General features: G+C 40.5%; 1 protein-coding gene across 1 annotated transcript in view; it reads left to right on the top strand.

Annotated features, from left to right (window-relative positions):
• The window catches only part of MYO3B (myosin IIIB), a 482,619-nt gene that overhangs the window by 212,928 nt on the left and 245,099 nt on the right, over nt 1-24,592 (top strand). Inside the window, exons 16-22 of the mRNA XM_063595441.1 lie at nt 673-787; nt 8,482-8,608; nt 9,774-9,984; nt 11,148-11,295; nt 12,547-12,700; nt 13,845-13,933; nt 16,018-16,147. Coding sequence (XP_063451511.1) covers nt 673-787; nt 8,482-8,608; nt 9,774-9,984; nt 11,148-11,295; nt 12,547-12,700; nt 13,845-13,933; nt 16,018-16,147 — 974 coding nt within the window. The remainder of the gene's footprint in view (nt 1-672; nt 788-8,481; nt 8,609-9,773; nt 9,985-11,147; nt 11,296-12,546; nt 12,701-13,844; nt 13,934-16,017; nt 16,148-24,592) is intronic.

Consider the following 24,592-nt stretch of genomic DNA (forward strand, 5'->3'; position numbering starts at 1 on the left):
GAAACTCACAGTCTATTTAACTAAAGTGCCCAGGATGAGGTGGCAGGAAGTATCCACCATTTTCATTGTCTAGAAAGTTCAAAAACTCAACTGCACATGGTTTATTTTTTTTCAGCCATTTGCATCATTATTCTACCACAGTATTAGACTATAAAGGAAATGGGCTGGGTGTGGCGGCTCATGCCTGTAATCCCAGTGCTTTGGCAAGCTGAAGTGGGAGGATTACTTGAAGCCTGGAGTTTGAGACCAGCCAGGGCAGCATAGTGAGTCTCTGTCTCTACAATTTTTTTTTTTAATTAGCTACTCGGGAGGCTGAGGTGGGAGGACTGCTTGAGCCTGGGAGGTCGAGGCTGCAGTGAGCCAAGTTCATGCCACTGCGCTCCAGCCTGGGTGACAGAGCAAGACCCTGTCTCAAAAAAAATAAATAAATAAAAATTAGCTGGGTGTGATGGCATACATCTGTAGTCCAAGCTACTCAGGAGGCTGAGGCAGGAGGATCACTAGAGCCCAGGAGTTCAAGGCTGCAGTGAGCTATGATCACACCACTGCACTTCAGGCTGGGCAACAGAGTGAGGTCCCATCTTTAAACAAACAACAAACAAAAAATGGAAATGCCTGTACCACTTTCCAAGTCAGTGCTCATTCTGTTTGATCATGCTCCACTTCATTTAGGTACATAGCTGATGAAGCTGGAAGGGTGATGCACGACATAACTTCCAAGGAGTCTTACAGAAGACAATTCGAAGCAATTCAGCATTGCTTCAGGATTATAGGGTTCACGGACAAAGTAAGTGATGATCAAAAGAGAAACTCAAGTGACAATATTCTTATATGAATGTGAGTAAAGATGTGGTATTTCTCACTTGGGATAAGATACTTGCTTTCAAATGCCATGTTGGTCATGTTATAAGGTCTTGCTACTCAAAGTGTGGTCCCAGGACCAGAAACATTGTTATCACCTGAGAACTTATTAGAAATGCAGACCCTGAGGTTTATCCAAGAATGACTGCATCAGAATATAATCATTTTAACAAGAAGTCCAGATGAACATCAAACTAGGGGAGCACTGTTTTAAGGACCATGTGCTGATAAATTGTTATCATTGTCATCAATTCATTACACGTGTAATAACAAATACCAAAACAATACTGTGGGTTTTTTTTTTTTTTCTGATTGAGGGTTCTTCCAACCATTAAAGTGAACGGGGGGTAGGAGTACAGGAATAGGTAGATGACACCCAAGTCACAGAAATATATTTATGCAAGTAGCTCCTTAGGTAACAAGACAAATTAATTAAAACACTTTCAACTTTCTTGCAGTTATTTCCTTCTCCAGGGTACACAGTTGCACATTATTAACTATAGCTCTAAGTACTGTACTACTTTTTTTTTTTTTTTTTTTGAGACAGAATCTTACTCTGTCACCCAGGCTGGAGTGCAGTGGCAGGATCTCAGCTCACTGCAACCTCTGTCTCCTGGCTTCAAGTGATTCTCCTGCTTCAGCCTCCCGAGTAGCTGGGATTACAGGTGTGTGCCACCACACCTGACTAATTTTTGTATTTTTAGTAGAGACAGGGTTTCACCATGTTGGCCAAGCTGGTCTTGAACTCCTGACCTCAAGTGATCCACCTGCCTCAGCCTCCCAAAGTGCTGGGATTACAGGCATAAGCCACCATGCCTGGCCAATACTGTACTACCCTTATCATCCTAGATACAGGCTGTCTGTATTAAATATATGCTAGGGGTGACAGACAATATTTATAACCCTAGACTCAAATATTACTCTGTGATACATTATGTCATAGTTTCTGGGCTTCATGCCATCAATTTTGCAAAATATATAGATTATTTTGCTTTTCCAACAAAGGGGGTGAATTATTAGGAGGTAGGTGAGAGTGTTAAATCTTAAGGGATTAGATTACAAGACACTCCAGTTACCCTGAGATGGCCACTCCAGATAAAGGATTACTTCTGTGTAATGCAGTATGATTGGCTAGACCTTCCCTCCCCTGCATGGTTGATTTTAATCATAATAGTACCTTTCTTTTTTTCTGTCTAGCCAGCTGTTAATTTTCTCTGTCAGCCTCCCGCAGACTTTAAACTGACAGACAATGGAAAATCCCAAAGGTCAGATAAAAATATAAATATATTTTCCTTGGCTTCTTAGAGGGGGGCAATTAAACAGGTTCTAGCATTGTTAAAGGACCTTTGTGGTTATTAACTTATAGAACAGGTTTTTTAAATCAAAGATGCATCCCCAGAAGAGTTAAAGCATGGTAGGAATGGCAGTGGAGCAATTTAAAGTCACTTGTGTCATGCCAAAGTACGCAGGGGCACATGTCCTTAAAAGGGTACAGGAACCATAGAGAAGTCAAGGTTAATAATCATTAATAGAGTTAATATTTTGTTTTCTTTGAGTACAAATATAGTTATAGAATACTGTGAAGAGACTGATCCTAGCTGAACCCATTTATGCCTAGTGTTCCATTATTGGAATGCTAAACACGTGGGAGTTATTTATACCCTACTGCTCAAGGTCATCACCAAGGTCTGATTGCAAAAATTCAAAAAATTGCAACCTCAGGCTTAGGTGGGTTAAAAGAAAGTATATAATGGTGCCATTCTAATAATAGCATTGTACTGCTAATAATAATGAAACAGATGCTATCTGTTTCAGGATAAACAACATTGAAAACTGTTAAAATCTGTTTTAGTACAACAACACTAAAGCATTAAAAACAGAAGAATTAAGTATGTTAAGTATATGTCCTTGAAGTAAGCCATCCCTAGCCCCTCTGGGAAAAAAGGTACAATAGAAATAAATGAATGACTGTATGAATAAACATGAAAAGAAAAAAATGTAAAAGACGGTGAACATTTTTAATTTGTGCCTGGTCTGTACTGTTAAATGAATAACCAGAATGTAATGATGTTATGTGTGTATATTTTCACCATGTCCCACATTAATTCATACAGGAAATAAACCAATTTATATAAGCTGCAACCTTAGAAATGAAAGGAAGAAGCAGGATCTTATCTCTCCAACTCTGAATTCTGTGGTTTGATCTCTGCAGACAACCTGTTTTGCTGAGTTAATTCGGTTCACTTTATGTTTATAAACTCAAAAAGTAGTGTGACTAAATTCAGAAAGATCCAGTTGAAGGTAGTCAGGAAAAAGATGCCAAATGCTGATGTAACAGAACTTTCTCTTAAGTTTTTCTGGCAGACATTTCTAGATAAAGCTTAAATGAACTGGTCAAGTCAATCAAAATTATGGTTCTTCTCCTTTTTTATAATGTCACTAGTTCCCTGCAGGAATCCCTTTAGTTTTTCTCAAACCCTTACAGCAAAATTATGAGTAGCAAACTTTAGTGTGGAGTCAGGAGCATGAATTTTAATTCTGGGACAACAGCCAAAGTATCTGAAAGAACACTTGACCCTGAGTTTATTGTAAAGAAATTTCCCTGGTGGAGGAGTCTTCCACTAATAATGATGATGACTCTTTGTGGAGGGCTGGGGGATTATACCTAAGACCTTATTGTGAAGATTGTGCTTTTCAACTCTTATTTCTGGAGCCAAACCATAATATTTTTGTTTAAAATTATATTTGTCTTCCTGGTAGGAATTAACATATTACATAAATTGGGTTTTAGATATGTTTCTATTTAATGCTACATGAAAACTTTTTGGGCAGATGATCTATGTGATGGTCAAGATTGGACGTACACTATAGATCCCTGTTGGAGAGGTTAGGGAGAAGCCTTTGAGATCGGCGCAAAATTTCTTCCCTTTCTTCAAAATAGATTATGAATTGAGAGAGTACTGCTCTGAAGAGAGATTGAAGGATTATATGTGAAAATATGACTTGGGAGTCTTGAGGATTTCTAATGTCTTGATGACAGACAATAGGATACCATTGACTTTTAAGATGACAAAAGTTGTGAGCCTCTGCAAAGGAGACCGAGAAGTGCTGGAATAGAGACTGTAGGGAGGTCCTTCAGCTGGTCCTAATGCAGTGCTTAGGGAAGAACTGATGAAAAACTGAAGAGATTTACAAAAAAGAAAGAAAGGAAAGAGAGACTGGGAACGGAAGTAAATTCCTAGGGATATACCAGAGAAACGACTACTGGAGATGCCTGTGAGCCAGGCCAAGGGGGATTTTCTTAGAGTAGCACCAGGCTAACAGAGAAAACTAAGTTTTCTCTCAACTTTTCAATTAGCCTCAACTCTATCAAGAGAATACTACATCAAAAGAAGTGTCTTATGAGAAAAGAGAAGAAAATATCAGACATCCTGCAGTGGGGCTTTGATGGAGAAATGCTCTTTCTTTCCCACTGTTGCTGATTGGTAGTGAAACAGTTTATACTCATCAACAATAAATTGAGAAACCCAGTTGGAGGACTTGGTCTTCTTGAGTAAAGCTATTCCACTTTATAATATAGAAAGTTGAAAACTGGTAGAAATAAAAAGAGATAGCAGCATAGCAAGATTCTGCAGAAAAGGCAGAGATGCCAGGAAAGGCTCTGTAGCTGGAGATGAAGCAAGAGAAAATGGACAAGGTAAAGAAGGTGAAAAAACCTTCCCTGGCTGTCTGTGGGGAGACAATAAGAAAAATTTGATTGAAAAGTTTTAAGGCAGGAAGAGTAATCCCTCAGGTGGACATATAACTAATTGAATTTTGCCATGAGTGTAACTGATGTTTTGACCTGAAAGCAGAGGCTCCTAGATCAGAAAGGGAGAACTAATTAACCCAAGGTTAGGACTGATGGAGTCAAGTGGATGGAATAGCCCAGAAATATAAACTCCTTAATAAGGTGAGCATTGGTTACCCCGCTGTTAGTTCTCACTAAATCAAGGAAGGAGACCCAATCGGTCATTAATTTCAGTGATTCACACAGTGTTTGAACCTAAAAGTTTTTCTCAGGGTCATAGATAGTTTTTCACTTTAAATGGTTGTCTAGGCACTATGCTGAAGAGGGTAGTGCCAGAGAAGCAACAGGGCAAGATGCTGGTTTCAAGGGTATAGTTTTTGACAGTCATTTTCTATGGTGATTATCCCAGTGGTGAAATGCTGGAAGCCTTATTTTGGGAGGTTTCAGAGCTTGTACTGTAATACATGAAGAAAGAGAGAGAGAGAGAGTCTTTGTGTGATGTGTGTTTTAATTACAGGAAATACATTTATTTTTTCTGAGAGTACTGAGAGTTTCAGATAACCTCTTGAGATAACTGGATATAGAAGCAGCTGATGTAGAACTCACTGCAAGAGTCTCTGTTTTACCCCCTGGGATCTGCCTCTGTGGGAGTTGCTCAGTGTAGTGAGCAAGCTTCACACTGTATTGATCAAAGTAACGAGGTGCTGTCATGTTAAATCCGAGCAAGTCCCAGAAAACCTACTTAGTAGGTGTTCTCCTTAGCCACTCTTAAGTTGGGTGGTTAAACAATGATTCTTAAGTAAAAAAAACATGACATATTGCCTTTGATTTAGAAGTTGGAAGAATAACATTTATCCATTGTAGAAGCCTGGTTTAAAATCTTCATTTGTCTTTGTAGCATTATCAGGTATCCAGCAGATGTCACTATTATAGTCTGTGTTCCTTTTTTTGGCTTTACTGAGTAATGTTTATAGGAAGTTGTAATCTGTGAGGCAATGCTTTATCAATGGTCCGGTGACCGTTCCTATTCCTTTGTTGCTGTGTAGAGTACCAAATCAAGTTACCTGCCTGAGTATTTTTGTGAAAGTACTTTTCTCTGTCTATAAGCATAAAATGCAAAATTTTCCTGGCTATATATTTCGTTGTTTCACATGTAGAAAATGTAAGTTTTTAAATAAGTAAATACACCTTAATTTCTTTTTACCATTAATGATACATATGTATTCAACTTTCAATATAAAAATAGAGCTTAGATAATCGGAACCATTTTTACTCACATTTCTGACAACAAATATGTGGGTTTTTCTCCCCCATACCTGCAAATTATCTGGCACCAGCTGGTTGTCCTACAATTCACTCAATTCTGACACTCTCCACCTGGAGTTAGCATCAGATCCCACAAGCTAAGGGCTCAGTCCCACAAGACTACCCTGACTCCAGATACCTATACTTCTGTCTCCTATACTTCTGACTGACTGGCTATAAATTGAGAGTCCCCACAACTCCCTCCTCAGGTTGGATAATTTGCTAGAATAGTTTCTAGAACTCAGGAAAACACTTTACTTACCATTACTGTTTTATTATATAGGATACAACTCTGCCGGGCGTGGTGGCTCATGGCTGGAATCCCAGCACTTTGGGAGTCTGAGGCGGGTGGATCACCTGAGGTCAGGAGTTCAAGACCAGCCTGACCAACATGGTGAAATGCCATCTCTACTAAAAATACAAAAATTTAGCTGGGCATGGTGGCAGGCGCCTATAATCCTAGCTACTCAGGAGGCTGAGGCAGGAGAATCACTTGAACCTGGGTGGCGGAGGTTTTAGTAAGCCATGATCACGCCATTGCACTCCAGCCTGGGCAACAAGAGCAAAACTCTGTCTCAAAAGAAAAAAAAAAAAAAAAAAAAAGGATACAACTCAAGAATAGTCAAATGGAAAAAATGCATATGGCAAAGTATGTGGGAAGTAACATAGAGCTTCCATTCCCTCTGAGCACACCACTCTCCCAGCACCCATGTGTTCACCAACCTGAAAGCTCTCCGAATCTCATCATTTAGGGGTTTTTACGGAGGTTCCATTATATTCACATGATTGGTTAATCATTGGCCATTGGTGATTAACTCAATGTCTAATACCTCTCTGCTCCCCAGAGATTGGGTTGAGGAGGACTCAAAAGTTTGAACTCTCTAATCACATGATTGGTTCCTCTGGCAACCAGCTCTCCATCCTAAAGCTATCTAGAGGTCCACCAAGAGTCACTTGCTTAGTATAAACTCAGGTATGGTTGAAAGGGGCTTGTTGTAAATAACGAAAGACTCCTAGCATTCCTATCACTCACTTTCAAGGGTTTTAGATGCTTTTGTGCCAGGAACTGGGAGCAAAGAACAAATACAATAGTCCCTCCGTATATGTGAGGGATTAGTTCCGGGAACCCCCAATTCATATGCCAAAATCCAAGCATACTCGAGTCCTGCAGTCAGGACATGAAAAGTCAGCCCTCTGTATATGTGGGTTTCACATCTTGTGAATACTGTATTTTTGATCCGTGTTTGGTTGAAAAATATCCATGTATAGGAGGACATGTGAAGTTCCAACCTGTGTTGTTTAAAAGTTAATTGTTGGTCAGGAGTGGTGGCTCACGCCTGGAATCCCAGCACTTTGGGAGGCTGAGGCGGGCAGATCACCTGAGGTCAGGAGTTCGAGACCAGCCTCAACATGGAGAAACCCCATCTCTACTAAAAATACAAAATTGGCCAGGCATGGTAGTGCATGTCTGTAATCTCAGCTAATCGGGAGGCTGAGGCAGGAGAATTGCTTGGACCCGGGAGGCGGAGGTTGCGGTGAGCCGAGATCGCGCCATTGCACTCCAGCCTGGGCAACAAGAGCGAAACTCCGTCTCAAAAAAAAAAAAAAAAAAAGAGACCAGTCTGGCCAACAGGGCAAAACTCCACTCTACTAAAAAATACCAAAAAGAGCTGGGTGTGGTGGTGCATGTCTGTAATCCCAGCTACTTGGAAGGCTGAGGCAGGAGAATTGCTTGAACCCTGGAGGCAGAGGTTGCAGTGAGCCAAGATTGTGCCACTGTACTCCAGCCAGGGTGACAGAGCAAGACTCTATCTCAAAAAAAAAAAAAGGTTAATTATATATATTTCTTGTTATATAAAAGTATAATTTAATAAACAATTATCACAGATAATTTCTAGTGAGTCTTTCAAAATATTTCCTGACTTCATAACTATATATTCCATCATTTAACTTTAAAATGTTCTAGGAGCCATGAATGAATGTCTTCCCAACTACTTCATAAAAGCGATATTCAAAAGAGGTTAAGGAAACAGCTCCTCTCTTGCTTTGAACAAAAGATCATACCTGAATTTGGGAGCTGGTATTAGTTAGGGTAAAAGGCTGAAAGTGGCTTAAAGAACAAAGAAGATTAGTTATCTCTTAATAACCATTTCCAGATAAGAGGTTCAGGTTGCAGAGCAACTCCGTTTATGCAATTGTTGGTCTAAGGCATCCTCATCAGTGGCATGGTAAGGCTGTGCTGGGAGTTCCAGCCGGCAATAATGAGAAGGAAAGCATGGAGGAGGCATGCTCATGCCGGTAAGGCCTGGGCCCAGAAGTGACCCACGTCATTCTGCTCGCTTCATTGTTAAAATGTAGTTATATGACGACCTCTAACTGCAAAGAGGTTTGGGAAATTTTGCTGTGTCCAGGAAAAGAGGGAGAATGGACTTTGGTAGACAACTAGTAGTTTCCACTACAGGTCTAATGGTTCATTAGTTTGACCGGCAACGACCTTCATATATGGTTCTTGGTGTCCTTTTCAGGAGGTGCACTCAGTGTACAGAATTTTGGCTGGGATTTTGAATATTGGGAACATTGAGTTTGCAGCTATTTCCTCTCAACATCAGACTGATAAAAGTGAGGTGCCCAATGCTGAAGCTTTGCAAAATGGTAATTATTTGATATTTGTGGGCTCTGTTGTTGCCAAAGCACATGCTTCTTTAGGCTCTGTAAAATATAATGCAGCATTTGCTGGTCCTTTTTTTTTTTTTTTTTTTTATGGAGATGGAGTCTCGCTCTGTCATCCAGGCTGGAGTCCAGTGGTGCGATCTCCGCTCACTGCAACCTCTGCCTCCCAGGTTCAAGCAGTTCTTTGCCTCAGCCTCCAGAGTAGCTTGGATTACAGGTGCCTGCCACCACGCCTGGCTAATTTTTGTATTTTTAGTAGAGACGGGGTTTCACCATCTTGGCCAGGCTGGTCTTGAACTCCTGACCTCATGATCCACCCCCCTCGGCCTCCCAAAGTGTTGGGATTCGCCCAGCCTGCTGGTCTTTCTAATGGCTCTGGATGTTTTCATGAACTAGTATTTCCCCAAGGATGTCCTGTGGAACACCAGTGTTCCTTCCATAAGCTGCAAGTATTCTGCAGAAAAGAATTCTATGGCAGGTAATTTTGAGCAGTGGTTTTTTTTTTTTTTTTTTTTCGAGGCGGAGTCTCGCTCTGTCTCCCAGGCTGGAGTGCAATGGCGCTATCTCGGCTCACTGCGGGCAGTGGTTTTTAACCTTGGCTGTCTTTAAAAAAGCATCTACAAACTGAAAAAAATACAGGAGGTTGGGCCCATTCTGAATCCACTAAATCAGCATATACAGGAGAGAAAGCAGGCACCTATTTATTTTTAAAGTTCCACGGGTAATTATGGTGGCACAAAGAGTGAGAATCCTCAATTATGAACAACAAAGAAACAAATTGATTTAAATGAAGTAAAAACCTTTTTGTGTTAAAACTGTAGGACATTTTAGGGCCTTTAATATATGAATGTATTTTGTGACTAAGGGTAGAATACAGTCTGCAGCTATTTCCCCAATTTATTTGGCAAAAGACCACCTCCTCTTCCTTTTTTTTCATCAAGCATCTATGAAGTAAGAGCTTTCAGAACAGTTTGGGAGATACTGTGTCAGTCTGGAAGCTTCTTGGGGTTAGAGATCTAGCCTGTTTATCTTTGAGTCAAAAGTACCCAAATGGAGTCTGGCACATAGTAGGTGTTGAATAAATGCTGACAGACTGACTGAATGAAGGTCTGGCTACATTCCGTGTTATCCTTACTCTTTGTTTCAGCTGCCTCTGTTCTGTGCATTAGCCCTGAAGAGCTCCAGGAGGCCCTCACCTCCCACTGTGTGGTCACCCGGGGCGAGACCATCATCCGTGCCAACACTGTAGACAGGGCTGCGGACGTTCGAGACGCCATGTCCAAAGCCCTGTATGGGAGGCTCTTCAGCTGGATTGTGAATCGCATTAATACACTCCTGCAGCCAGACAAAAACATATGGCAAGTTCCTCGGAGAGCAGAGGGTCTCAGGAGAGCTGTCATTAACCCTGCCGTCTCTTAGAGTTTGCAAAAGGAAGCATTTGGTCCTCTCTGGGATTTTCTTTTTCTTTTCTTTTTTTTTTTTTTTTTGTGGAGTCAGAGTCTCACGCTGTTGCCCAGGCCAGAGTGCAGTGGCACGATCTCCGCTCACTGCAACCTCCACCTCCAGGGTTCAAGTGATTCAATTGCCTCCGCCTCTTGAGTAGCTGGGATTACAGGTGCGTGCCACCACGCCCGGCTAGTTTAGGCATTCTCTTTTAGAAGACACAGTGAGATCCAGGACAGTTGAAGCATTTGTACCCGAGAGGCGAATGACTGAAGGAGCTACTAAGTGTAGTATTTGAGAGAATAGTCTTGGCTGGGAGCTGGACAAACTGGGTTCGCACCCAAACTCTACAGCTTAACCCATTTATGCCTGAGGTTGCAATTTTTTGAATTTTTTCAATCAGACCTTGGCGATGACCTTGAGCAGTAGGATGTGAATAACTAACTCCCATATGCTTTGTGTTCCAATAATGGAACACCAGGCATAAATGGGTTTTAATCAGCTGCATGTTCTAAGTCAGTTTTCTCACCTGTAAAATGAGGATAATAATATCCTCTTCATAGTTTTGTTTTTAGAATCAAAGAGACATTTTATGAAAAAATTTAAAGCACACTATCTTACATTACTATTCCTACTTCTTCGACTACTTTTCCTTGCTCTTTCCTAGGCGTAGTGGTTTCCTATATTGTGGAGGAATTCACCACATCAAATTCTGAAGAGTACTCTTCCAGTTATCCTTGTGGGTAGATAGGTGGGAGAATAAATAAGCAACAGCTGCAACCCCTTCAAACAAAAGGACTTTTAAAATTTTATTTTATACATGCAGTTTCTGAGTAAGATTTTAAAGGATTCTACTGCTTGAAAAAAAAAAAAAGAAGTTGAAAATACTATTGAAAGGCCAAAAGAACAAATAGTTTGAGACATAAACTGCTTCTTTTCTTAGGGGTGGCAGGATGCTGCTTTCCATGAGTGGGTGAATTGGGTACTTGAGTTGATAAGCACTTGGGCACATATATTCTCATCCTCTTGAGGTGGGTGTTTCCTCCCCTAAAGAGTTTTATTCTTCTCTCTCATGCAGTAGTGCAGGAGGTGGAATGAATGTGGGGATCTTGGATATCTTTGGATTCGAGAATTTTCAGAGAAATTCATTTGAGCAGCTCTGCATAAACATCGCCAATGAGCAAATCCAGTACTATTTCAATCAGCATGTTTTTGCTCTTGAGCAGGTAATAGTGAACTCTGAGGTAACTAAACTTGATGGGGGAAAAGGTGTCTCCAAGCTGCCCACAATTTGTAGCAGAAACCCTGTAGACTAACAACTAAAAGACCCTAGAGAGAAAATAGGGTAAGGCAGTCCTGGCTAAATAGTCTAAATTTGTCTGGAAAAGGTCTTGATTTCTGTGGAAAGGTACATTTCCTCTCTTGAGTGGAGCTGGTGACAAGTCACTCATTTAAATTTTGTGTCAAAACTCTTTCGTGCATATTGCTCAAAATGCTGTATCTCTTCTACTTTATTTAACTAAAAATATTTATGATTGCATTCAAAATGACACAGATGACCTTGAATTCGGGACATAGGTTCTTAACTGCTACACTAGCCCTCCCTATCCCCTATCTGCTATATACCAGATCCCACAGTCACTGGAGAGGTATCTCCAGGGAAGAGTAAGATGTGTTCTTGGTTTTCTAGAAATGGAAATCATCCCTCTATGAGTTTAATAATAAATAAGACAGAGTAAGAAACTAGTGGACCCAAGGGATGGGGCTCTTTTCCTGTGGCAGCAGCCTATATAGCAGTCTGATCAACCCCAACCTTTACTTAAACCTTAAGACTCTCTTCTGTATGAAGTAGTTGCAATAATGAAACATTCTGGCTAAGCCTCTTCGATGCAGGGATAATTGTTTTAATGCAGGCATGAGGACGCACAAACTCAACTTCGATTAGATAGACACAAAGACATTTAGTGAAAATACCAGCATTGCTTTTATCTCTGGAGCTGGATAAATCTGTATAGCACTCCTCTCCCATCCACTCTTGTTTCAGTCCAGGTTCCTTCCATTTATTTCCCGGTAATCTGGAGTTTTTCTAGTTTTCCAACCCTAGATGATTCCTTTGTCGAACTCCTTGCAGAAGAGAAGTCTGTTTTCTTGGTTTAAACAATATTTCTCACCAAAATAAATTTTTTTTCCAGCTTCACTTCCTTGTACATTAGTTTCTAAATGATAAGTTACCAAGTCCACGTTTGAGAGAGAGCTTTTACTGGTTTAGCTGCTGCCATAGGCCACTTGTAAGTCAGATTGAAATGCACAGCTTTAATGGTGTTATATGCAGAAGATTCCTTTATTATACACATAAAACATATCCTGCTTTCCACATGCATTCAATGTTGCTAGACCCAGAAAGTCCATGTCAAAGTATCCTGGTGGTCCCAAGGCTAGTTTTGGGCTGGAGAGAATCACAATCCATTTCCCTCCAGATGGAATATCAGAATGAAGGCATTGATGCTATACCCGTGGAATATGAGGACAACCGCCCGCTCTTGGACATGTTCCTCCAGAAACCCCTGGGACTGCTTGCACTTCTGGATGAGGAAAGTCGGTTTCCCCAAGCAACTGACCAGACCCTGGTTGGTAGGTAACTTCTGAGAAACAGGCATACACATTTAGAACAAAACTTGGCTCGTGTCATCAATTGAGCGTACTTTAATGAATTTACCTTACATATTTTGTTTATATGGTGGGTTGTAAGAATACAGGCCTTCTTTTTCATTGAATTGAAGTGTTGTGGTAGAATTTGAATGTTAAAGCAAACCCATCACTATTCCTAACCCCTTCCCACTTTCCTATTCTTGCCAACATGATTAGCATTACCCCCATGTTGATTTCATTTTTACACCTTCCTCTCTCTTCTTTCCTATAGGCAATGTTTGCTTCTCCTCCTTTGTGTGCCCCCATCTCATGTCTTCCCCTGTACCCCCATCCACCTCTAATCTGATTTCATGCAGAAGCCCTTTCCAGTCTCCTGACTTCCAGGCTCCTACCTGCCCCATCTACCCTGGATATCCCAGCTAGTTTAGTCTTTCTAAAGTCACCTTCTCATTAGGTTACTATTATCTACAGGATGAATATAGGGCACCTCGTCCTGACATCAAAGGCCCTCTATTCTGTACCCTATTCTTGAATCTTCAGTGTTTTTCACAACCTTTGTTCCTCACTTAGATTGCGAGGTGCTTGGGGCAATGAAGCCTCAGTCTTTATGTGCCTTTAGTGCTTAGCAGTTTCTCATACTTAGTAAGCTTTCAACCACAATAGCAAAGATCGTGTGTTAAAGGAGGAACAAAAAGTTTCAAGCCTTTTCCCCAGCTGGAAAATTGATTTGTGGCAGAGATTCACTTTTATGAGTTGAAATTATAACCCTCAGTGGTTTTCTTTTATATATAACATTGTCACAAGTTGTCTAGATGAGTTTAAACCAGGTTCTAAAACTAACTGGCAGGGCCTCTGGTGTCATCAGTGTCCATGCTAGGAGTTCTTAGAAACAGCAGGAGAATATACGATCTTAGAGCACAGCCTGACATTAAGACAATGCTACACAACTAAGCAAGGATATAATGATAAATGCCCATCATATCGGTGATCTTTCTCCACCCTTGTTAATATCAAGGCCTTATTCTGAAAGCCCTTATTCTGAGTCATTCATGGCTTGAGGAACAAGTTTTTGTTTGAAAGAGGAAATAATTCACATTGTAACTCTCCAACATAAAAATCCACACAGATAAATTTGAAGATAATCTACGATGCAAATACTTCTGGAGGCCCAAAGGAGTGGAACTGTGCTTTGGCATTCAGCATTATGCTGGAAAGGTGAGGCCAGTGTGACAGTTATTAGACCTGAATTTGACAAAGGGTAAGTGTCTGTATTACCCTGTCGGTGCTGCTCACGAAATTGCTTACAGATTTCTTTCCCATTTTAATTCTTCCTGAATACCTAATCATAATTCTTAAAGTTTCTCAGTGGTGCCACTCACAGAAAGTTGCCCCTGGCATAGAAGCAATTTCTCACTGGGGTGGCCCACAGTGTTGCCATCTGCTTCTCACCTGAGGTTTGGCCTAGAACTGACAGCTCTCCAGAGAGAAAACATATTACAGCTTTTTGCGGTGTTTAGCAGTAAATGTTCACATTCTAAAGTCATTTGGAGACATGTAGGTAATGCAGGAAGGTTAATATCACAGTGGGACTCAATTTTTAGTACTTTAATCATATGTCTAAGGGCCCCAAAATGTCCAGATGAAAAGAAAAAAAAATTCACATTATTATCCAGATGTTAAGCTTTTACAACTTAACTGAAATGTCCACTTTTCATACATTATGCCTCAGTCTCAATTTCAAGTTCCTGAAGCAGATTAGTGACTGATTCAGGAAATTCCCTATCCCATAACCACAAGTTCCTTGCTTATGTTACTCCCAAAGGAGCCATTTGAATTATGGCTAATTGGTTCCTCTGGGCTCTGCTGAGGCTGTAGGTCCAGAAAATTGGTAGGAGTTCAATAAAAGGCATTTTTGATTATTTTATTGATTTAAGATGTATTGAAATTGTCATTCATATTCACATCATGGCATTGGAACTGATTTTCCTAACTGGATGTTGGGAAATTCTAGTACAAGGGAAGGGGATTATTTTTCTCTCCGCATAGTACTTTATGGTATCTATTTTGGATCTTTGTTAGACATTGCAATTCAGTTTTTGCCCTTAAATATTTTATTTACCTTAGCATATTAAGGTCCTCCTCAGAGTCTGAAATACCAGCATCTACCCTGATTCCCCTCCCCATTCCTCTTTTCTGCCTCCCATTCCTGTCCTCCTCTTCTCACCTCTCTGTCCTTTTATAACTAGGTCCTACCCACCCGTCTTCTTGACTCTTTCTTACTATTTTCCTTTCTTGATTTTAGGGGAAAAACTTCTTTTATTTTTATTTTTTCTGGGCTCTGTGTCCTTTGCTGCATCCATTTGCCATTCAAAGCTTATTTGTAGAGAAGGAATTCTCTGAGGGTGTTCCTTAAAATTTATCTGAACTGGATCCCTTCTGTTCTGAGAACCAAGAACTACTCAGCATCCTTGAGTGATCACTCAGATCTCATGAGGACCTAGGGAGGCAGTGAGAGTACTTAAAGTAGTTGTGAGCATAGAGTCAAACTGCCTGAGTTTTGATACCTACCTACCACTTGTGAAATGTGTGACCATGGGCACATTACTCAGCCTCTTCCTAAGTCTCTGCCTGCCTACCAGTAAAATGGAGATAATAATAGTGTTTACCTCATAGGATGGATGCTTTGCACGTGGTATCTAATATATTTTAATAATTATTCTGATGTGATTTATCTTTGATAGTAGTCTTCAAAAAGCAACTAGACAGGCCAGGTGCGGTGGCTAACACCTGTAATCCCAGCACTTTGGGAGGCCGAGGCAGGTGGATCATGAGGTCAGGAGATCAAGACCATCCTGGCTAACACAGTGAAACCCCATCTCTGCTAAAAATACAAAAAATTATCTGGGCATGGTGACATGTACCTGTGGTCCCAGCTACTCGGGAGGCTGAGGCAGGAGAATCACTTGAACCCGGGAGGCGGAGGTTGCAGTAAGCCAAGATCATGCCACTGCACTCCGGCCTGGGTGACAGAGTAAGACTCCATCTCAAGAAAGAAAAAAAAAAAACAACAACCAAAAAAACCCATAAAAAACAAAAACTAAAGCAACTAGACAATAAGATAAACTGGTCTGTCAAAATCATAATTATTCCCTTTATCTGGTGCTCTGGATATGAAAGCATGGCTATGTAAAGATGAGTTCTATATAGAGGTTGATTAACAACTGGTTAGGCAAGTTGCCAGTGTCACCAATGATGGACAGTTGACTTGGCTAATTTGCCGTTTGCTATTCATGTTACAGGTATTATATGATGCTTCTGGGGTTCTTGAGAAAAATAGAGACACTCTCCCTGCCGATGTGGTTGTGGTCCTGAGAACGTCAGAAAACAAGCTCCTTCAGCAGCTCTTCTCAATCCCTCTGACCAAAACAGGTACTTGGGAACCCTCTGATAGCCCTGCTCTTAAAGCTTTTGCAAGACCAGGTGAAATTTTCCAGTTAGTGTCTGAATATTGCCAGGGCTGCACCACTAACATTGAACAGCAGGAGTAAGGGTCTAAATTCAAGAAAAGGAAAATGTTTGTTTCTTTTGTAATTTAATTGTGCAGCATCAGTGTGTACACAGACACGTGTACCTGCACACATAAACATACATACACTATCCATAACATCAACTCTTAGACTTTCTTGTCCTTCTTTTCATTCTTCCCTTTATAAAGCCATACGATATCATTAATTCATGCTAAGCACTCTAGGATAGTCTCAGTTTACCAAAACTTATCAGGAAGATTATTTCTATTTGTGTGTCATTCCAAGTTAAAGGAGTGTGTTGAATCAGAGTTCAGGGGATCCTCAAAGATCACCTTGGTCCAATTTCTACCCAGTTATGACCCCACCCCACCTCTCTCCTAACCAATTTGGAACAGGTCCATCACCTATGTATGTGGCCTTTGCCTACTTACCTTCTGTTTAATTGCTGTCAGTCCTCATGCCAAAAAAGCAGAAAACTAGGGCCAAAGAACAGAACTTCCAGGTCTTAACTGTTTTTCCAAATGGATTCTAATTGAGTCAACCTTTTAGAATGTACCTGGGATTCTGCTGCTTTTAGCTGGGCGGCCAACTCAGCCTTCTCACAGCTCTACTCTCAAGGGCTTTGTGTTTTTTAGGCTAGGTCTGGAAATAGCAGTGGGCATGCTTTTAAGAAAAAAAGGAAGAGAAACCTCTTTATCACTGTTCATTGTTCACTATTTCCTCTTCTTTTCTTCCCACATCCCTCTTAACTGGCTGCCAGGTCTGATTTTTAGCAGCTTGCAGAGGAATGAAAAGCCTGGCTAAGAAAAAAAAAAAAAAAAAGCCGCAGTCTACAGCCTTTGCTTCATCTTAACTTGGAAGGAAAGTTGAAATCCGGCTCTTTTTTTCAGACATGCTCCTGTAAACAGAACTAGTAGCAGTGCCCATCAGAAGGCTGCCCTCCAGCTTCCATTCCAGACCTTCCTTGGAGCAGCCGGGATTTAATTCAATGTGGAATCCCGGGAGCTCGGGGCAGGTGTGGAAAGGGCTATCTGGTGTTTCCTTACCAGAGACCCAGGGATGTAGACTCCTCATCAGGCGACTTCAGCACAGAGGTGAAGAGACAGCCATTATTGATAGTGGACATGCTCTCTGGGGAAAAAAATCTATCCAAATAACTCTTCAGCTGGCATTTACATCCTCCCACAAATATTAATAACGGCTTGTCAAATCTGTTCACAACTTCGGAATTTCCGATTTTTCAACCTTTGGCAAAATAAAAACCATTTAACAGCCTGGACCACTAGGTGGCGCTATGCAGAAAGTAAGGCCCCGCAGCCAGTCTCTGTTCTCCCTTGATTCACCCAACTGCGGGAGGAACAGGAAGGAACAAAGAGATAACTTTCGCCGCTGCGTCTTTTTTACCCCCTCCCAAAGAGCTTTCCCCTTGTTTCTGAATCTTGTTTTGAAACTACACTCCACACCACTTGATAGAAACAAAAGTGAAAAATAAGACTAGACACAAACGTGATGTACCAATAGGCTTCCCAGTATTCCTGAGCTATATATTACGCATAGTAATTTCCTGTGAGATCCTAAGCTTGAGTATAGCTTAGGATTCTCCACATTTTGAGTATAGTTAAGAAGCCACAAACATCAAAACTTATAAGCATGATTGTGTTTTCTTTTTCTGGAATTATTTATGTAGGAATGAATTCAATCAACAAACATTTAAAGAACAGCTTCTAGTAATAAGGTACTTTTTAGGCAACGAGGGAAATATAGGAGTAAAGGTAATACGGCTTTGCCGTACACCAACTGGAACTTTCTTTTAACTTTATTTTCTGTATAGAATTTTCTATACAGAATTGGGCACTAATTTATCTCCTTATGACAATAGTTGCCCTCAAACCTCAATTCTAACATGATTGTGCATCCTGTGTTGAATGTCAGAATATTACTTTTCTAAATTTTAAAACGTTCATAGTCTATATTTTTGGGGGTTATTATGTTACAGCCTTTGAAGATGGGAAACCTCACTGGACAGAAATAAGTTATGCTGTTCATTGCCAATGCTTGTTTCAGGCATGTCCCTCTCGTGAAGGGGAAGGTGCCTATACATCTTGACATTCCCACTGGAAGCAAGATCCCACACTATCCTGGCACTTTGGAAAAGAATATGCTAATATTTTCAATGCATAAGAAACCATTTTCTTGTCACTTTTATTTTTCCTTGCTTTAATTGTTTTATCGAAATTAAATGGAGCACTAGTTCAGTAAGCATATATATTATGGTCAATTACTTTACAAACCTCTTTTGAGGAATGAACTACAGGGAGGAAGGAAAAAGATCAAAGTTGAGGCCAGGCGCGGTGGCTCACGCCTGTAATCCCAGCACTTTGGGAGGCCGAGGCAGGCGGATCACAAGGTGGGTGGATCACGAGGTCAGGCGTTCGAGACCAGCCTGGCCAACATAGTGAAACCCCGTCTCTACTAAAAATACAAAAAATTAGCCGGGTGTGGTGGCGGGCACCTGTAATCCCAGCTACTAGGGAGGCTGGAGCAGGAGAATTGCTTGAACCCAGGAGGTGGAGGTTGCGGTGAGCCAAGACCATGCCATTGCACTCCAGCCTGGGAACAGTGCAAGACTCCGTCTCAACAACAACAAAAAAAAAACAAAAACAAAAAACTTGGGAAACCTTAGAGGCAATTAGCTCAAAGCATAAAAGGAGGTCCAGTGCTGGACTCCTCAATTTTGAAAGAGGAGAAGACGTTTGTTAGGAAGACCCCTAAGAGATATTGGCAGTGGTCTGGCTCCTGATCTTGGTGGTGGTTACATGTATGCTTGCATTATATTTATTATGCTGTACATTTATGTTTTGCATACTTTTTTGTGTGTGCATTCTGTGTCATAGTAATGTTGGGTTTTTTTCTCCAAAAGATAGAGAAGACCCCTTAAAATACAAAGAGAAAAAAAAAAGCTTGATGTGGTAGCACATGGCTAGAGTCCCAGCTACTCAGGAGGCTGAGGCAGGAGAATCACTTGAGCCCAGGAGTTCAAGGCCGGTCTGGGCAACACAGTGACACCCCCATCTCTGAAAACAAATTAGAATTAAAATTGTTTAAATGCAAAGAAAAACTTTAATTTCTTTATCGAAGGATTCCTGACAGTTAACTTGAGGTTTTCTGGTAGCTAGATTGCCACTGTCCTTTGCTTTCAAAACAGCCCCAGGATCACTTTCCTGTTCTTTCAAGTTACCTCCTCTCTGGGTTGCTGGGCAGGTAACATTCCCTTCATTAGTATATATCAAAAAAAGTATAGTCATGCATAGCTTAATGATGGGGATGCATTCTGAGAAATGCATCGTTAGTTGATTTCATCGTTGTACAAACATCATAGAGTTCTTACACAAACCTAAATGATATAATCTACTATACATCTAGGCTATATGTTGTAGTCTACTGTTCTTGGGCTGTAAACCTGTACAGTATGTTACTATACTGAATGTTGTAGTTAATTGTAAGACAATGCCAAGTATTTGTGTATCTAAACATATCTAAACATAGAAAAGGTACAGTACAACTATGGTATGATAATGTTACGGGACCACCAGTTTATACGCAGTCCATTGTTGACCAAAATGTACATGGCACATGACACTACTGGGGCTTGATTTAATTTCTTATCAAGGTTGAGAGGATCAACCTCGGTGTGTATATGTGCAATCATAATATAAAATCATAGAGAGTAATCCAGTTGGCATTTTCTTGTTTCCAGCTCCCACTTTCCAGACTATTGAAGAGATTAAAAAGCATGAGGAGTAGAATAAGGAGGCCCAAGGTCACCAGGAGACAGGGCTCCTCCCAGGTTTCTGCAGCCCCCTTCTGCTTACACCTGGCTGCATCTGGCTGTGGAGCTGCCTGTGCCTGAGAGGCACACTCTCACTGCAAGGTTCTCAGTGACCTTGTGGTAAAAGGAGGCAGCCACAGTCAATATGAATTCTCTCTGTTCTCTTCTCATGCTTATGCAGCCAGCCTTTTGCCTGCAGATGGGCCACTTCAGACATGATGAAATGTTCTTTGTAATACTTCCTATTGATAGGAAATCCTCTGAAGATTTTAGGTGTGAAAATTTGAAGTAGCAGCAACACTGCTTTCTAACCCTTCGGCTGAGACTTTTCAAACTGAATGATCTAGATAGAAAAACATTAAAAGGAAGGATGTTATAACATGGTTTCAAGGCATATTTTCCTGTTTGGGTAATGTTCCACTTGCAACTAGTAAACTGAGAGAAAAGCTTAAAAGGCTCAGGGGAAGAAAGAAACAGAGTTTCAAAAAGAACTTGAAAATTCATTTTTGTCTTTGAATCATGAATTCTGACTTCCAAATAGTAGTTTGGGGTGTTAAAGAAGTTATGAACTTGGGAGAAACTAGGAAAAATAAGAATAGCACCAGAGGGAACATTCTCTGAACCTCAAAGTTTGATTTTTGCTTCAGAACCTAGAACTGAGTTTTACCCTCATTGCCTTCTTCTGTCTGAAGACTCAGGTCTCTTCCATGGGATTTGATTTGCAGTGAAAATCAACAATAAAGTATCTGTTTATTGACTTCTATTTGCTCCTCTTTTTTTGGATGGGGGAGACAAGATGAGCCCCTACATTGTCATATCTGTAAAGCACTATAACACCTTCACTGCTGAAATCCTTGCAGTCAATTTTCTGAGTCCTGATTCTGTAATGCCCAAAATGAATTAAGCTCTTAAGAGAGCGCCTTTTGGTATCCATCTCTCAGTTTCCATTTTCCACTTATGGCTGTTGGTCTATCCTGATAGTTTAGCAAAAGGGTCTAGCAGATGAGCTGAATCTAATTGACAAAATTTCAGGGCCACAGACATGGATAGTGCTGGCTCTTCCTGAAATGGAGACTCTGATGAGCCAGCCCCATCAGGGAGGCCTGGGGAGTGAGTTCCTCCTTACAAAGAGACCCACTTCTTTCTATTTAATTTGGGAAGTGTATCTCAGTCAATAGATAATTATGTATTGAGAATCTGTCTAGATATGGTGCTATGTATAAGTTATTTCTAGAAGTAACACAACAAAGTCCCGGCTAGAATGGCCAGAGATCAATAGTGCCAAATCCCAAAATGTATAAAAGATGAACAAAAAATCTACATTCTGAACAGGCATGCAAATCCATAAGTGAAGCAATATAACAACTATATCCATACAAATAAAAATAGAAGGAAAAGTCAGGGAAATGTCATGGGTAAACATGAGGAAAGACTTCTTTTAACTAAGAAAGGCTTATTGGAGTGGTGTTTGTTTGTTTGTTTTTAATAGAGACTAGAGAAAATTGGACAGTCTGGGAGTAATGAGGCATTCTAAGCCAGGGCCTACAGCACTGGAAAGGAGAAGGGAGTGGAAGTTAGATGATTAAATGAATAGGACAAGGAGGAAAGACCTCTTTGGGCAGAGGGAGGTTGTGAGGAGGAAGAAATGATGGCAGGCTGCTGAGCAGAGGATGGCTCATGATGCTGATCTGAACTGCCGTGAGTGGTGGGGCTGTGCTCTTGAAGAGCACAGCTTTAGGGTGAGAAAGGAAAACTTGAACAAGGGTGTTAAAGACTGACTAGTGAGAGCCAGGGTGCACCCACGGTGTTGTGTGTATATCTGTGTATGAATAGGTGCTCAGTTAATACTTTCACATTCTAGATTTAGATTTAGGATCCAGTTTGAGTAAATTTTTGTATAAAATGTAAGGTTAAGATGTTTTGGTTTTTTTCTTCATAACTATGCCTAGTTGTTCCAAAACCATTTGTTGAAATAATTATCCTTAGGCCGGGCGCGGTGGCTCATGCCTGTAATCCCAGCACTTTGGGAGGCCGAGGCGGGTGGATCACGAGGTCAGGAGATCAAGACCATCCTAGCTAACATAGTGAAACCCTGACTCTACCAAAAATACAAAAAATTTAGCCAGGTGTGGTGGTGGGCGCCTGTAGTCCCAGCTACTTGGGAGGCTGAGGCAGGAGAATCGCATGAACCTGGGAGGTGGAGGTTGCAGTGAGCCGAGATCACACCACTACACTCGAGCCTGGGTGACAGAGCGAGACTCCATCTCAAAAAAATAAATAAATAAAATAACTATCCTTTCTCCATTGAATTGCTTTTGCACCATTGTCAAAAATCAATTGGTTATTATTTATGTGGTCTGTTTCATTGATCAAACTATCTCCCTGTTCACCAATATCACACTATTGCAGATTCATAGTAAGTCTTTTTTTTTTTTTTTTTTTTTTTTTTTGAGATGGAGTTTCACTCTTGTCACCCAGGCTGGAGTGCAATGGCGCGATCTCAGCTCACTGAAACATCCATCTCCCAGGTTCAAGCAATTCTCCTGCCTCAGCCTCTTGAGTAGCTGGAATTACAGGCCCCCACTACCACGCCTGGCTAATTTTTTGCATTTTTAGTAGAGATGTGATTTCACTGTGTTGGCCAGGCTGGTCTCGAACTCCTGACCTCGTGATCCACCCACCTTGGCCTCCCAAAGTGTGGGGATTATAGGCATGAGCCACAACGCCCGGCTATAGTAAATCTTAAAATCAGGTAGTATGATTCCTTCAACTTTATTCTTCTTTTTCAAAATGGTTTTGGCTGTTCTAGCTCCTTTGTCTTTCCATATAAATTTTAAATGCAGCTTGTCTATATCTATAAAAAGTCCTGCTGGGATTTTGACTAGAATTGCATTAAATCTACAGATGAATTTAGGAAGAATTAGCAACCTTGCTATGTTGAATATTCCATTCCATGAACATGATATGTCTATTTATTTGGATCTTCTTTGATTTATTTAATCAATATTTTGTTGTTTTCAGCATGCAGATCCTATACATGTTTTATTAGATGCATAATGAAGTATTTCAGTTTATAGAACTAGTATAAATGGGTTTTTTATTTTGATTTTAGTTATTCATTGCTAATATGTAGAAATACAGATGACTTTTGTGTACTGACTTTGTCACTCACAACCTTGCTAAACTTATTAGTCCTAGAAATCTTCTTGTTTTTGTTTTTGTAGATTCCTTGGGATTTTCTGTATAGATAATCATGTTGTCTGTGAATGAGAACTCTTTTGTTTCTTTCTTTCCAATCTTAATGCTTTTTGTTTCTTTTTCTTGCCTTATTATACTGGCTAGGACTTCCAGTATGATATTGGATAAAAGTGGTGAGAGGAGACATATTGCTTTGTTCTCGATCCTGAGGTGAAAACCTTCTGTCTTTAAACATTAAGTATGATGTTAGCTGTGGGTTTTATGTAGGTGCCTTTGCACTTACTGTTCCCTATATCTGGAACTTTTTTTTCTTTCCTAAGACATACCCATGGCTAACTTCTCTTCATTCAGATCTTTTCTCTAAACCTACCTTTTCTGGCTATCCTATCTAAAATTTCAACCTATTCAACATTTTATATCCACATTCCTATTTTATTTTTCTTCTTAGCACTTACTATTACCTTACATACTACATACATTTTACTTATGTATCATGTTTATTGTCTGTCTTTCTTCACTATAATGTAAGCTCCAAGAAGGTAGGGAATTTTTATCTCATTTGTCCGTTACTGTGTCCTCAAAGCCTTAAAATATATCTGGCATATAGTAGGCATTCAATATATTGTTGCTCAATAAATGAATAGATAGATGAGCCAAATCGACGCATCCACCCGCATTGTTCCTGTTTGCTCTATCTTCCTTCTATATATTTTTTCCACAAAGATACCACATGACCAATGTATCTGTCTTCCTTCTGGTCTAAGGGCTTCTGAACCATCCCTGCTCTTCTTACAGGTAAGATGCTCTCTACTTGTACGCAGCATCCCTTCCTCTCTTACCTCCACAAAGATTTTGATCCTGTAGGTATTTCTCATGTCTTCTGCATATCTGTTTATTCCTCTTGATGTGGTTGTTCTTATCAACATAGTCTCTTTCATCTTTTCAATTATTTCTTATGGGTTGAATTGTGTTCCCTCCAAAAAAAAGATACATTGAAATCCTAAGCCCCAGTACCTCAGAATGTGACCTTATTTGGAATTAGGGTATTTGCAGAGATAGTCCACTTAAAATCATGTCCTTAGGGTGAGCCCCTAATCCAATATAAATGATGTTCTTATAAAAAGGGGAAATCTGAACACAGAGACACGCACCAGGAGAACACCCTGTGAAGATGAAAGCAGAGTTCATGGTGATGCATCTGCAGCATCGCTCACCTGAACCTGCTAACTCAACTCTGCTTCTCCACCTGCCTCATACAGTCCAACAGCCATCTTAAAAGATACAAACTAGGCCGGATGCAGTGGCTTACACCTGTAATCC

Source organism: Pan paniscus, chromosome 13 (assembly GCF_029289425.2).
Source record: "Pan paniscus chromosome 13, NHGRI_mPanPan1-v2.0_pri, whole genome shotgun sequence".
NCBI classification, from domain to species: Eukaryota; Metazoa; Chordata; class Mammalia; order Primates; family Hominidae; genus Pan; species Pan paniscus.